Source organism: Zootoca vivipara, chromosome 1 (genome assembly GCF_965207765.1).
Source record: "Zootoca vivipara chromosome 1, rZooViv2.hap1.1, whole genome shotgun sequence".
Classification (NCBI taxonomy): Eukaryota; Metazoa; Chordata; class Lepidosauria; order Squamata; family Lacertidae; genus Zootoca; species Zootoca vivipara.
Window position 1 is genome coordinate 90,461,672 of NC_142582.1, and position 12,909 is coordinate 90,474,580.

Consider the following 12,909-nt stretch of genomic DNA (forward strand, 5'->3'; position numbering starts at 1 on the left):
AATGTCAGTTTAGCCGCAAAAACTTGGGATCCCAAGGGCTGCAGGAGTTGTTAAAAGAAAGCGCTTCGAACCTGTTCCATCTTTTTGATGGATGATGAACTTCTGTCCAATTGCTAGCAGGACTTCCGTATACAGTAACTATGAGTGAAGTTGGTCCGTTAAACTTGGCTTTGGCAGAAAACCCGTAGAGTTGGAATGGAACCTGAAAGTGATTGCGCTATATAACAATCTGATGAAGGATGAAGAGGATGTCAGGAGGGGTCTGCAGTCACAATACAAGGTGCACTAAAAAGGAACAGATAAAATGGACTATAGAATTGTAGTTAGAAGGGACCTCAAGGGTCATCTAGTCCAACCACCCACAATTTAGGAATCTGAGCTAGGTCATACATGACAGATGGCCATCCAACCTCTACTTAAACCTTCAGTGAAGGAGAGTCCACCACCTCTTGTGGGAGTCTCTTCCACTGTCGAACAGCTCTTACTGTCTTCTTGATGTTTAGTCAGAATCTCCTTTGTGATTGTCCTTCCTATACACCAGTTCCCAAACACACTGATGTAGAGCACACACTCCCAGAATAATTGTACTCTGAACCAAAGCACCTGAAACTATGATTATTCATGGACCTTAAGGTCCTCTGTGGGGCGTACCAGGAGAGGCGGTCCCATAAATACGAGGGCCCTAAGCCACAAAGGCTCCATGCAGCATTCCTCCTGGTTGGCTCAGGTGTGTCTGAGTGTGGAGGCTGCTCCTTCTTTCCTAGTGTGCTGAATTTACCCTGAATTTAACTTGGGGCCCTCCAAGCATGCAGAAATTGTTCCACCAGCCCAGGGCTCCTCTTGCATCCCTTATGTTCCTGGTACCTATGGCTGGATGTTGGGGTTGTGGGCTTTGGAGTGACAAATGTTACATGGCGTATGTACTTGCCTTCTGCTCTCATGGCTAAGTACGTAGGGAACTGTTCTGTGGTATCTGAAGTGTGGTCACAAGTCCTATATCCACTGGGAAGGATTGCTGGGGTGCTTCCCATTAGCCCACTCTCCCCTGGTGATGTTCAAACTTGTTTCCCAAACTGTGCCTTATGGAGTGTGCCACTATGTCTGTTGGAGTAAGTACTGTACACTGTAGCATTGTACGTTCTGTGTGGGGTGGGTGAAGAAGTGCCTGGATCATTGCAATGATATTGGCTGCCTCCACATCTCATGTGGACATTGTTAGTGGTTGTGGCATATGTTTGAGCTGCATCAGAGAGGGAGGAGGGGCACGTCTATAATTAGTTTTGTTTTTTGTTTGGAGGTGTGTTATTACTAACTTCATGTATAGCAGGCATAGGATGCATCAGCTATAACGTTGGTGTATTGGAGACAATTATATGACCTGGCATAAATAAGAATATAGCACAACTTTATCGGAGTGGGGAGCTTCGGAGCTAGCAAAGTAAAGCAGTATTTTTTTTTACTGCACTTTGCCTTGGCCAATACAAGAACTGGGCTGTAGATGTGAAGCTGGCTTTGCCACTCGATCAAGGTCTGCTGAATGGCGATTAGGATTGTATTCTAATTTATTGAGAGCAACTTTTGTAGCCCCAACCAAGGCTGCATCACAGTTTAGCTAATACTATCCAAACTTTCAGCGTGATCACTCTCTTCACACACAAACACACCTTTTCTCAAGAAACTTCAACCTTAGCTTCTATTGAGGGAATGCCAGTGTGGGACAATTAGCAAGCAAATAAATCCTGTAATTGTATTGTGTTGTTTTGACTGCTTAATGAGGAGTTGTCCATCAGCCAGTGTAACGATGTGTACAAGATCAGAATGCAAGGTATGTAAATGTAATTGCATAAAGCATAATTTAAAATATAGTTGTTACTCTACTGAGTTTAATTGGAAACTGCTTCAGCAATAGTGAGATCATCTGCCACATCTTAATATTCCCACTGAATATTATTACTTGTATCTTCATTACTTGGACTGTATTGTAAGACTGCTAGTTGTTTAAAAACTGTTGTTACTCTGAACCTATGGAACAACAAAGGCTAAATATAAATCCATGACCCGTAGTCTTTCTGTCTGTCCTTCTACTCTCTTTCTATCCCTATTCAGGCATTATATTCATGAATAAGTAATATACAAAAGCTTAAAGAGGGGGGCCAGGTATGCTAGTTCCACCACCACCCCATCCTCCTTCACAACTTCCATTACAATACTTTACATCGGGTGGGGAACCCTCTTCAACCCAAGGGGCCACATTCCTTTCTGGACATCCTCCCAGGAGCCACATTGCAGCAGTTGGTAAAATCACAGGCAAATGTGGGCAGAGCAATGAATCTGTATTTTACCTTTGTGTGGTAAGCTAGATAATTTACAAAATTGCACACCCCTCACTAACCTCCATCTAGGCAAGCAAGAAATGTAATATGTGTTAAAGGACAGTTTCTAGCCATAAAAAAAAACACCTGAGGGTGCAAAGCAGGGATGGTGAGAGGTGTGGTCTGGAGAGGCCCGAGGGTCAGATAGAGAGACCTGGATTTACACGATTAACTAGTACCATCCTTTTTTATCCCAGGCTGATACTGACATGTACTGTAATTCATGTTTTGCCATGTTCAGTCTAGAAGCTACACAGGAAACACTTCATAATTCAGTATGATTCTAGTGAACAGAGTGCTGAGTATTTTGCACAAATTTTAGTGACCATCTGCAGGAATCCCTGCTCTGCTCCTGTAGATTCCCTGGGCAATGTAGAACCCTGCAGAACTATTCAGAGACCTATTTGTATTTTATATTTTTAAAAAGAAACACCTGCATTAGCAGAGATTCAACTGTACTCATGCGCAGAAAGACACATGGAATTTTATTAAGAAATGGGGGTGGGGGAACTGTCAGTTTTTATACTTAAGAGCTGCAAAATATGAACAGTCTAGAGACTATACTGGTATTGTAGCTTTGGCCATTAGCGTATGTATGTGAGGTGTTGTGTATTAGTGGTTTTTAATAAGAGTTAAAAGGGGTCCTTCTCCAGGAGGGAGCCTGGACCTCCAGCAAAGCACAATTGAGTACAATTGAAAGCCCTTACTGGCTAGTAAAATGACAGAGACCAGACCAGAATTCTAGTGAAAAGCAAGGCGGCTAGTTAAGCCTGATCTTTATTAAAAAAGACTGTTGCAACAGGGTGCTCCCCCACACGGAGGAGAGAGGAGGACCACCCAGAACAAAGGTGTGCCCGCCCTTATATAGACATTTCATATTGCCCGCCCTGGAGTCCAAGACCACCCCCCAGATACATCATACCTACATCACAGAAAAGGCGGTCTACAACAGAAATCTGAGTGTGTTGTTTTTACCCTGTCTGCTAGGTTACCTGTTAATGGTCACTTGACTGGATTACCTGAGGAGTCTGGCCATCCTTTCGTAATGATAATAATTCCTGAGCCAGGTCACAGGCTCACCCTATTCACACCTTAAATGTGCTCTTAAGGCAGGAGTTGTGAGGACAGAGACAATGGGGAGGTTTCTGCATTTCCTTCTACCTTGTAGAGAAATACTGTATTTGAGGTGGCTGAAAGAGGAAAAATGGCTTTAGGACTTTTCCTATGGGTTTCAGACATGTGGTTTTATATATTTATATATGTGTTTGCTTGGTACATTTATGAACATTTATATATATGAACATTATATATATATATGACCTAAAAAATCTTATAACAGGTTATAATGCCAAACCGCAACAGGGGAAATCAGACACAAGTTCAAATCCCCCCCCCAAATGAATTTTACTTGGTGACCTTTGGCTAGTTACTCCTCAACTTGATCTACCTCACAGAGTTGTTTGGATTTCAAGTTTCAAGAATGAAGCTGCCCTACACCAAGACACCTTGGCTTGCTACCTAGGAACAAGGCCACAGCATAGCTGCCAAGTTTTCCCTTTTCTCGCGAGGAAGCCTATTCAGCAAAAGGGAAAATCCCTTAAAAAAGGGATAACTTGGCAGCTATGGGCCACAGCAGGTTTGTATTTTCATAGTTTTTCCGAAGACACTGAAGGCAGCCTGCTATTGAAGTACGGATTCAGGGTTCCTGAATGTTTATCGTGGCTGTGTGTGCCTAGGAAGCCATTTCGCAAACGAAGAGAGCCCCAATAGCTTTGTTTGAAGCGCTGGCGTACGCTTATGTATGAAGGGGTCGATGAGAACGAGGACGCTCGACAATGTTGGGATTCCATGGTAAGAATCCAAAGCTCAGATGTGACCGGAAAATGGCGGCTCTCCGCAAAACATTATGCGGTAGTGTTGACAGCCCACAACAAAGATGGCGACAGAGTCGTCAAGCCCTCTTTGCAGGTATCGACGAGATGCACCACAGACTTCGTTCCTTCTGACGCTCTTCTTGTATGAGCTAAAGGAGGCCGCTACTCCTAGGAAACATTGTAGCAGTGGCAGAGGTTCGCACTTTTCTCTAACTCAGCTTTTATTTCAAATCCTCGGCGATTTTTCTCAATGAGAAAACTAGTTAGTTACAACTCTACCCTCTGAGACACGGGCGGACAGGCCGTCGGGAAGAGCTGAGGTTATTCCTAGATGTTTCTGTTTCCTTTCGGACGGGGGGGGGCGCTCTAACTCCTGTCTCTATGGTCGGCCGCGCGCGCGCGCTGCAGCCTGGTCTTCTGACGTAAGGCGCTCAGGGGCGGTCCCTCACGTGACCAGCGGCGTAACGCGACGGCGCCTGTGGCTCATTGCGGTGCGTTCGCGGCCTAGTTGCCTTTGCCGGGTTTAGAGGCGTCGCGAGGGAAAGGCCTCGTTTCCTCCGGCAGCGCTTGCGGTGAGAGGCGGGTGACGTCCGGGCCGCTGCCGCTAATCCTCCTCAAGGAACGGGGAGGGGGCGAGGACATGACGGGCCTCGCCGGCATGGGGCACCTGCGGTACTGGGCGCCACTCTAGCAGGGGGCGGGCGCGGGTCGATGGGGTTGGGGGGGGTCCTCTCTTGGTTTCCCCGGGGGAGGGGGAATGGCGGAATCCGCGACCTACAGGCCACGAGGTGGGGGAGGGGAGCTGGGCGGCGGGATCGGGTCCTCTTTTGCGGGGAGGGGGGTGTTTGGAGGTCCCCCCTCTTTCTTAGCGGATGGGCGGAGGGAAAGGATGGAGGCGCTAGTGGGCGAGAGCTTCTTAGAAAGGGAGGGCCACACTCTCAACCGCCCTGCTAGTTAGCCCGTTTAGAACGAATCCTTATAGTTGTTCCTGGGAGCCCCCTGCGTGTTTTGTACACGGGCCTGATTCACGACGTGCGTGTTCAGAGCTTGACAAGCTTTGACTCGTACGTGTGAATGGGGCCATCGCAGATCACGCACCGTAGGCAGAATTGTGAGCTTATTAAAGCGCAGTGTTCTTGAAAGGTCTCACTCGTGCAAAATAACACTGCAGCTTCTATACTTGCACATGCAAATAATCTCGCAGAAGTACCTGCAACATGCTAACCATAATGTGGTTAGGATCAATCATTCATAACTGTGTTTTAAGTAGCAGGTTATTGTTCCTTTAATAATGCAGGCAAGGCTATGGGATGTAACGGTAATGAATCTGCACATCTTCAATGGAGGTTTTCCATTATGTGTGTGAGAAATGTGTTTTAAGCCTTAATAACATTTACTTGAAATGAAACCCCAATGGAACTTGGTATGAATTAGACTTGCAGTAGAAATAATGTTGGGAGAGCTGGCATATTGATCATAGCTCAGGGTAGAGCATCAGCTTTGCATGCAGAGGGTTTCAGATTCAGTTCCAAGCATCTCCAGGTAAGGCTAGGGGAGACCTAGTCTGAAATCCTGGAGAGCCACTGCCAATCAGCCTAGGTATTGCTGACCTAGAAGGCCGTGTGGTCTGACTGCTTTTTAACTCTAAATAGCTCCAGAAAATTCATGTTAAATTAACACTGAACATTTCAGATCTTTTTATGCAATTCCAAAATACAGTAGTTCATAGTCCTCTGGCTCTGTTTCTGGTGCTCTTAAACTAGTTGTCTACTTCTGTTTAGGCAACATTTTGATAAAATATTAAGAAAAATGCTAACTGTATTGCATCTATAATCTGTTGTTCTTTTCTTGTTATTTAAGACAAGATGCCACCAGTTAATCCAAATTTGCAATCTCTGGTGCAGACTGATTATTGATATTTGTTCAAGCATAAAACATCTATAGCAGGATGAAGAGGATGCAAGAGGAGTACCTTAAAACAATACAGTGTAAATAGCATAACTTTAGGTGTATCAAAACAAACTTCTATATAATCGTGGCATTTTTTTCCTTTTCTAAGCATAATAGTATTGCAAATACCGTACTTTTCTGTCTATAACACGCCCCCTATTTTGGGGGACTCCAATTTCAGAAAATGGCCCGTTTCCCACAGCCACCAATCACACTACAAATTGCCAATGACAATCTGCAGCTCATGGCTGCAACCCGTCACCCTACCCACTACCCATGTATAAAATGCCCCCAGTTTTTAAACTTTTTTTTTTAGTAAAAAACCCTAGTCTTATACACGGAAAAGTACGGTATTTTGTTGGTCACCTGTATTTATTAATATATCTATTTCTACACCACCATACATTTCAAGGAGATGTATATATACATGTTAAACGTGAAATATCATTTTTAAAAAAATACAGATTAACATTAAGGTGACTTGGTAAGCAAAAACTAAACAGCTACAAAGGCCTGTTGGTACTGTATTTATAGGATCGCTGGTGAAAATGTGGTTTGGTGTATGACTATGTCCCTTTTAATTTAAACTTAATTTAAAACTAGTTCAACAAATGAGAAATATTCTGGGATCATATAACATGACCAGTAACTTTTTCTCTTTCATGCATCTAAAAGCCTGACTTTATCCAATATTTTTACTATCTGACTCCCCCACCACCACCCTTAAACTTTGAATTCTATGGAATTGGTCTTTTAACTCCTTTTTTTGTCTTTTTACATACTGAAGAGCCTCATCATAAAAGCTGGATTCATTAAAATGCCATATTTGCAAGACAGTGCTATACATATCTACTCAGAAGTACCATTGTTTTTCATGGAATTTACTCTTAACTAAGTGCAAATGGAAATTCAGTCCTAATGTCTCATCTTTATCACACACACACACATCTCACCTAGGATACAAATGCTTCCGAGCTAGCTTATAAGTAACAAACTATGTTTTAAAAAGTAAAGCAACACATGATAAGAAGTAGCAACGTACAGAGCTATTGGGATTCTTTCCACAGGACATACGGTGGTAGATCACCGTCTGGGAAGTGAGGGAAAAATCTACTGGAGCAGGTTCTGATGTTGTCTTTGCCTGCATTCCCATCTCTCCTGGAATCCTTCCCACAGGACAGTTGATGGCTCTGATGTGATTTTCACCTGCATCCTTCTCTCTTGGAACCCTCCTGAGCTCTGCTTATTATCTAGCTGTCTTGCCAGTATCCAGTGTTGAACATGACAGAAATAATTTAATTTATTCCTGTATTTCTTGACATTTATTCAATACACAAATCTCTTAAGTTTTTTTAAACGGTTATATGTATTTCAGACTATGGCAGAGCTCTGTATTTTAAGGCAGCATTCTAGGAATAAGCACTTTTCTCTATCCATGCCAAGGTTTTTGGCCAAGTTTTGTCCTTCAATCTTTCCAGGTTTATCTCTTTACTGCTAACTTGTTTATATATGGTTTGAACTGGTTTGAACTTCTGCAACTCCTGCCTGCTAACTTTACTTCCAGCAGTCAAATTAGAATGCTTCTCTTGTAATCTTCAGACCTAACAGTGCTGAAATTTCATTCGTGACTTGCTTTCACATGTTCCCCATTGTTTTCTACCTAGGATGTGGATTTCCTGAGTGGAGGGAATTAATTAGAAAATGTAATGCTGCACTAAACTGTTTGGATATGGCATGCATGTTTGACTTTTATATAGCAGTGAGAGGTTAAAAAGTATACCATGTCAAATTTTCATACTGTACAGTGGTACCTCGGGTTAAGTACTTAATTGGTCTGAAGCGAACTTTCCCATTGAAAGTAATGGAAAGTGGATTAATCTGTTCCAGACGATGAAAAACGCCCCCTAAAACAGCAATTTAACATGAATTTTCCTGTCTAACAAGACCATTGATCCATAAAATGAAGGCAATAATCAATGTACTGTACTCTGGTCCATGGGGTCACGAAGAGTCGGACACGACTAAACGACTAAACAACAACTATAAAATAAATAAGACAGTATTTTAGATGAAAAAAATTAACATTTACAGTACAGTGGTACCTCGGGTTAAGTAATTGGTTCCGGGGTGCCATTCGCACCCTGAAAAGTTCTTAATCTGAGCGGCGATAATGTGTGCGAAGTGCTGATAGAACGCTTCTGCGCATGCGCGTGCAGCAGAACCCGGAAGTATACTTCCGGGTCTGCGGAGTACTTAAACTGAAAGTACTCAAACTGAAGCGTACTTAACCCGAGGTATGACTGTATAAATATTTCTCTAAAATGTGCTTTGTGTGATTTAAGTCTTACATTCTATATTTTAATTATGGGTGTTTATAGTTGTAGTTGATTTGTTTACTTGCAAACCCTATATAAGTTTGTTTTGGCATTAAGCAGTATAAAAAAGTTGGGTCTTCAATCAGTTTCACCTGCTACACCAGCTGAAGCCATATCTGGATTGGAATATTCTGGCCATCATAGTCCATGCATTGGTAACTGGATTACTGTAATGCGCTGCATGTGGGCCCACCCTTTTTGGCAGCTCTAGCTAGTGCAGAATGCACAGCTAGATTGCTAACGGGGACAGATGGCCAATAGCATATAACCCCTCTGCTGAAACACCTGCACTGGCTGCACATATCCTCCCAGGCCAGGTTCAGAAGCCCAGTTGGCTTTAACTAGGTGTTTCGTTGACTTCATACATTCACAGTCAGTCAGGCAATGAGGCGGTGGACTTACACATGCAAGTGGTGAGCTTGGTGACTGAGCATGGACTTTATACAAAAAATTAAAGCAATACTGTATGTACGGGAGTGGGCGGGAGGCAGGTGTGCTAAATATGTCAGTGATATATCCATTGTATGATTGCCAATCCTGCCTTTTTAAAATAGGATTATAATTATTTATTGGTTAATTTATCCTTTGGAGCAAAGGGTAGCAGTAATAATATTTTTTACTAATCTTCTAAATGTTTACTCTTAATTGGTAGAAGATTGGTTCATGGAACAGCATCTAATACCCCCAAATGTTTAGGTTTTCCATACTAGACAGATGAAGAGCGTTTTTCTCCTTCACATTTTTGCGGTTTCCATCCCTTTGTTTTTTTATTACTGCCCAAGACTCTCTGTTCTTTATCTCTCCCTCTCCCCGTCTTTCAACTTGTTTTCTTTATTCCCCATGCCTGCGTTCCTGCCTTGTGCTATAATCTTACTTTTTTATTGACCAGCCATTCCATTTTCTGCTCATGAATCCACACTCCTTTCCACCTTCAGATGCTCCTCAGACCGACTACTTCAGTCTTCCCTAGATCACTATAAAGTCAACGCTTCTGTATCCGTTTGATATCAGTTAACCTTTCCCTTGCACTATTCTTACGGCTGCTTGGTTAAATTATCATTCATGTAATGTAGAAGCTGCCTTATATTGACCACTTTCAGACATCACATTAAACTTTGGTATATCACGAGAATAAGCCTAAGCGAGTCTGGGGCTTGTGTACTGCAGAGAGGACTTTATACAGTTTTGATTTCATTTTTTATTAACTGCAGCTTGAGGTGACATACCAATCTGACAAACTGGTTAATCTTAACTACCTGTGGTTGGAAAATGATATATTTGAATAAATGAAAGTTAAGATTAACAGTAGTTTTTCAGGTTCAGGCAACACAGACTGTTATTACAAAAAATTAATGACTATTTCAGAGGATTTGGGGACGCGCAAACCCAAGACTCACTTAGACTCATTCTCATTATGATAAAGGATAGTTTCTTGTGTCGTCCAAATGTAGCAACTGTTTGTTCATCTTGTCCTATATTGTTCAGTCTAACTGGCAAAAACTTTCTGGTGCTTCAAATAAGAGTCTTTCCCAGCCTGAAATCTTTTCGTTACGGATGCCAACAACTGGACCTGAAACCTGCATGCAGAGGGTGCTCCACTACTGAGCTTAGCCTGAGGTCATATGGTTAGAGCAAGCATTCATGCTTTTTATTGTTGAGCTTTAGGTTATTGTTGGGCAAGAGCACCCATATTTCATTTACTTGGAAGTAAGTCTACTGATTTCAATGGGACTTGCTTTCAGGTAAATGTGTATAGAATTTAACAAATAAAAGCATTAAATGCCTTGTTGTCTTAATATTTACTTTGTTTTATAAATTTATATGCCACCTCTTTATACAATTTTACAATAGCACAAGCAAGCAGTAAATATCAAGATGATACAACACCAAATCTAAAAACAGGGCGGCAGCAGACAAAAGCAAAGCAAAAATTCCAACTCTAAAAGCAACCTCAAAAACATAGTAGGTTATATCCAGTTGCTGTTGTCCAAGCACAAGGGCTTTTGATCCAGCAGGAGCAATCCTCCTGAGTCAAAGCCATATTAACACTTCATATAAAACAGCAGCATCGGAATTGTACTTGGAAGCACATGGGAATCTAGTGAGCCTGCTTAAAAACTTGTGTCATATAGTTCACATAACGGTCATAACCGATGGGGGAGCTATTTTCTCATTGGAGAGGCATCTTATCACTGACTTTTTGTAGATTGGCGAAGACACTTCTCTTCGACTAGGACTTTGGGAGCGCTTCGAGGATTAGTCATCCAGCATTAAGCTGGAGTTCCTCAGTTTGGATATAATGGGGAATTCTGGCTTAATACAAGCCAGGGTAGTCGCATCAAAGCTGGTGTGCAATGAAGGGAGCAGCAAGGGTGGAATATTCAGCTCAGCTGCAATTCTTATCCAAACTGGGCCATTGTGGCCACTAGGATCAGCTGTGTTCCCGACTGAGCCTTTTATCTCCACAAAACTTGTTAGCCTTACCTACATAGGGTAGTATTTTGTGTAGCAGCAGCCTGAGGTGAGAACCATGCTCAATGGGCTTTCTCTCTAGCTGTTTCACAGTTAGATATCTCATCATATCTGATAACTTGGAGCAAGATGTGCTTAGGCAGCCAACTGGTTTCTAAGAGTTAGACTAGAGCTCCTGTTTTCCACCTGGTTTTAAGCACCTTGCTCATTTAGGGGTAGAATAGAAACAAATGTAAGCAAGCACTGATTTGAAGCTGATAGGTTCATTCTTTTTCTAGGTTACTGCTAAAAATGTCTTTTCCGCCTCACTTGAATCGCCCTCCTATGGGTATCCCAACACTTCCACCTGGAATTCCGCCTCCACAATTTCCAGGTTTTCCTCCGCCTGTACCTCCTGGTAAGTTTTCTATCAGAAGCTTGTCTGATCAACCTCATTCTTCTATATTGGTCAGTAATATCGTAAAATTTTAGGCTGGCATTTAGTTTTTCTTTGTGATGTGAACAAAATAATCCTGCAGCTTCTATACTTCCTGAGAGCACTTTGTAGTGCTATTTAGCCTATTTAGTACCTGATTTGAATATATATATATATATATAGTTTTTTGGTAGCTCTTGCTCAGAGACTATTAATGCAACCTCTTATTTCATAGGGACACCGATGATTCCTGTGCCAATGGGTATTATGGCTCCTGCACCAACTGTAAGTATTGCATAAGCCACTGTTCACTGTAAATACCTTTTTAATTTAAATGATAAATTTGAAAAAAAAATTCCAAGCAGTTTATAAAAAAGCATTAAAATAAATAACGATAAAGCCATAATTAGCAGCATCAAATATTAAAACACAGTATGGTTGTGTTCATCTTCTCTACTGTATATGTAACACTGTACTGATCCCATGTCATAGTTAGCAAATTGGGAACCATTCCCATGAACACATGTCCCACCCTCCTCCAAAACAAAGTCCTACCTCCTTTCGCTTTTTGCTTTAACTATGTTTAATCATTGGATTTGCACTGACGCTAACTATGGTTAGGGTGACGTCTTTGAATTTGAAAAGAATGCGCATGAAAAATTTCAAGGCTGTAACTGTAACAAATTTAAATTCAAGGTTCCTGACTTAAATGTTACTTCCTGTGTGCCTTTATTTATAAAGCATGTGTATTGCAGTTTGTGAAGTAGAATCGACTCAAAGGAACTGTATGAAATTTCCTTTGCAGGCTAATCTGTTCAGGCAAAAATGATTAATGCTAAGTTCCTGCTTGGTAACTTAGGAACAGTGCTTTTTTAAACTTACTAATTGTTGTAGTGAAAAAAATCACAAGAGGTATTTGTTCCTCATCCATCAGGTTCTGGTCCCAACTACCGTGTCAATGGTTGGAAAGCATATGGGAGTTAGAAAGGAACATCCAGGTCTAAAGAACAAGGAAAATGATGAAAACAGTGGTCCCACTACTACTGTTTTTGTAGGCAACATATCTGAAAAGGCTTCAGACATGCTTATACGACAGCTTCTTGCCGTAAGTGGAATTGCCTTTTAGAAAGCAACCTTGCAGTGTGTTGATTAAGAGATTTTAGTGTTGCTTAATTTTTCATTGATTTCATTGACTTTTTGTAGTCTTTAAAATGTTATTTAAATTCTTTCAGTTAAGTGTTCCATATGCATGCAGGGCTTTTTAGCTCACCTCTTCCCCATACCTCTGGAAAGTCCTCCCTCAAGAGCAGGGCCTTCCAGACTGTATCTCATGACACATGAGGGGATGCCCTACAAATATATATATAATCTACCCCCAATAGACATGCAAAAAATTCCGCATTGCAGGGGTTTGGACTAGATGACCCTTGTGGTCCCTTCCAACTCTACAA

At 41.8% G+C, this 12,909-nt stretch overlaps 1 protein-coding gene across 6 annotated transcripts in view; it reads left to right on the top strand.

Annotated features, from left to right (window-relative positions):
* The first annotated feature begins 4,693 nt into the window (after positions 1-4,693).
* The window catches only part of RBM25 (RNA binding motif protein 25), a 34,515-nt gene continuing 26,299 nt past the window's right edge, over positions 4,694-12,909 (top strand). For 2 of the 6 annotated variants that reach the window (XM_035112894.3, XM_035112912.3), the window contains exons 1-4: positions 4,694-4,918; positions 11,322-11,440; positions 11,694-11,743; positions 12,393-12,563. In XM_035112894.3, the coding sequence (XP_034968785.1) occupies positions 4,887-4,918; positions 11,322-11,440; positions 11,694-11,743; positions 12,393-12,563 (372 nt within the window). In that variant the 5' untranslated portion in view covers positions 4,694-4,886. The remainder of the gene's footprint in view (positions 4,919-11,321; positions 11,441-11,693; positions 11,744-12,392; positions 12,564-12,909) is intronic. The other 4 variants (XM_035112920.3, XM_088654623.1, XM_035112902.3 and 1 more) reach the window with 2 other exon arrangements.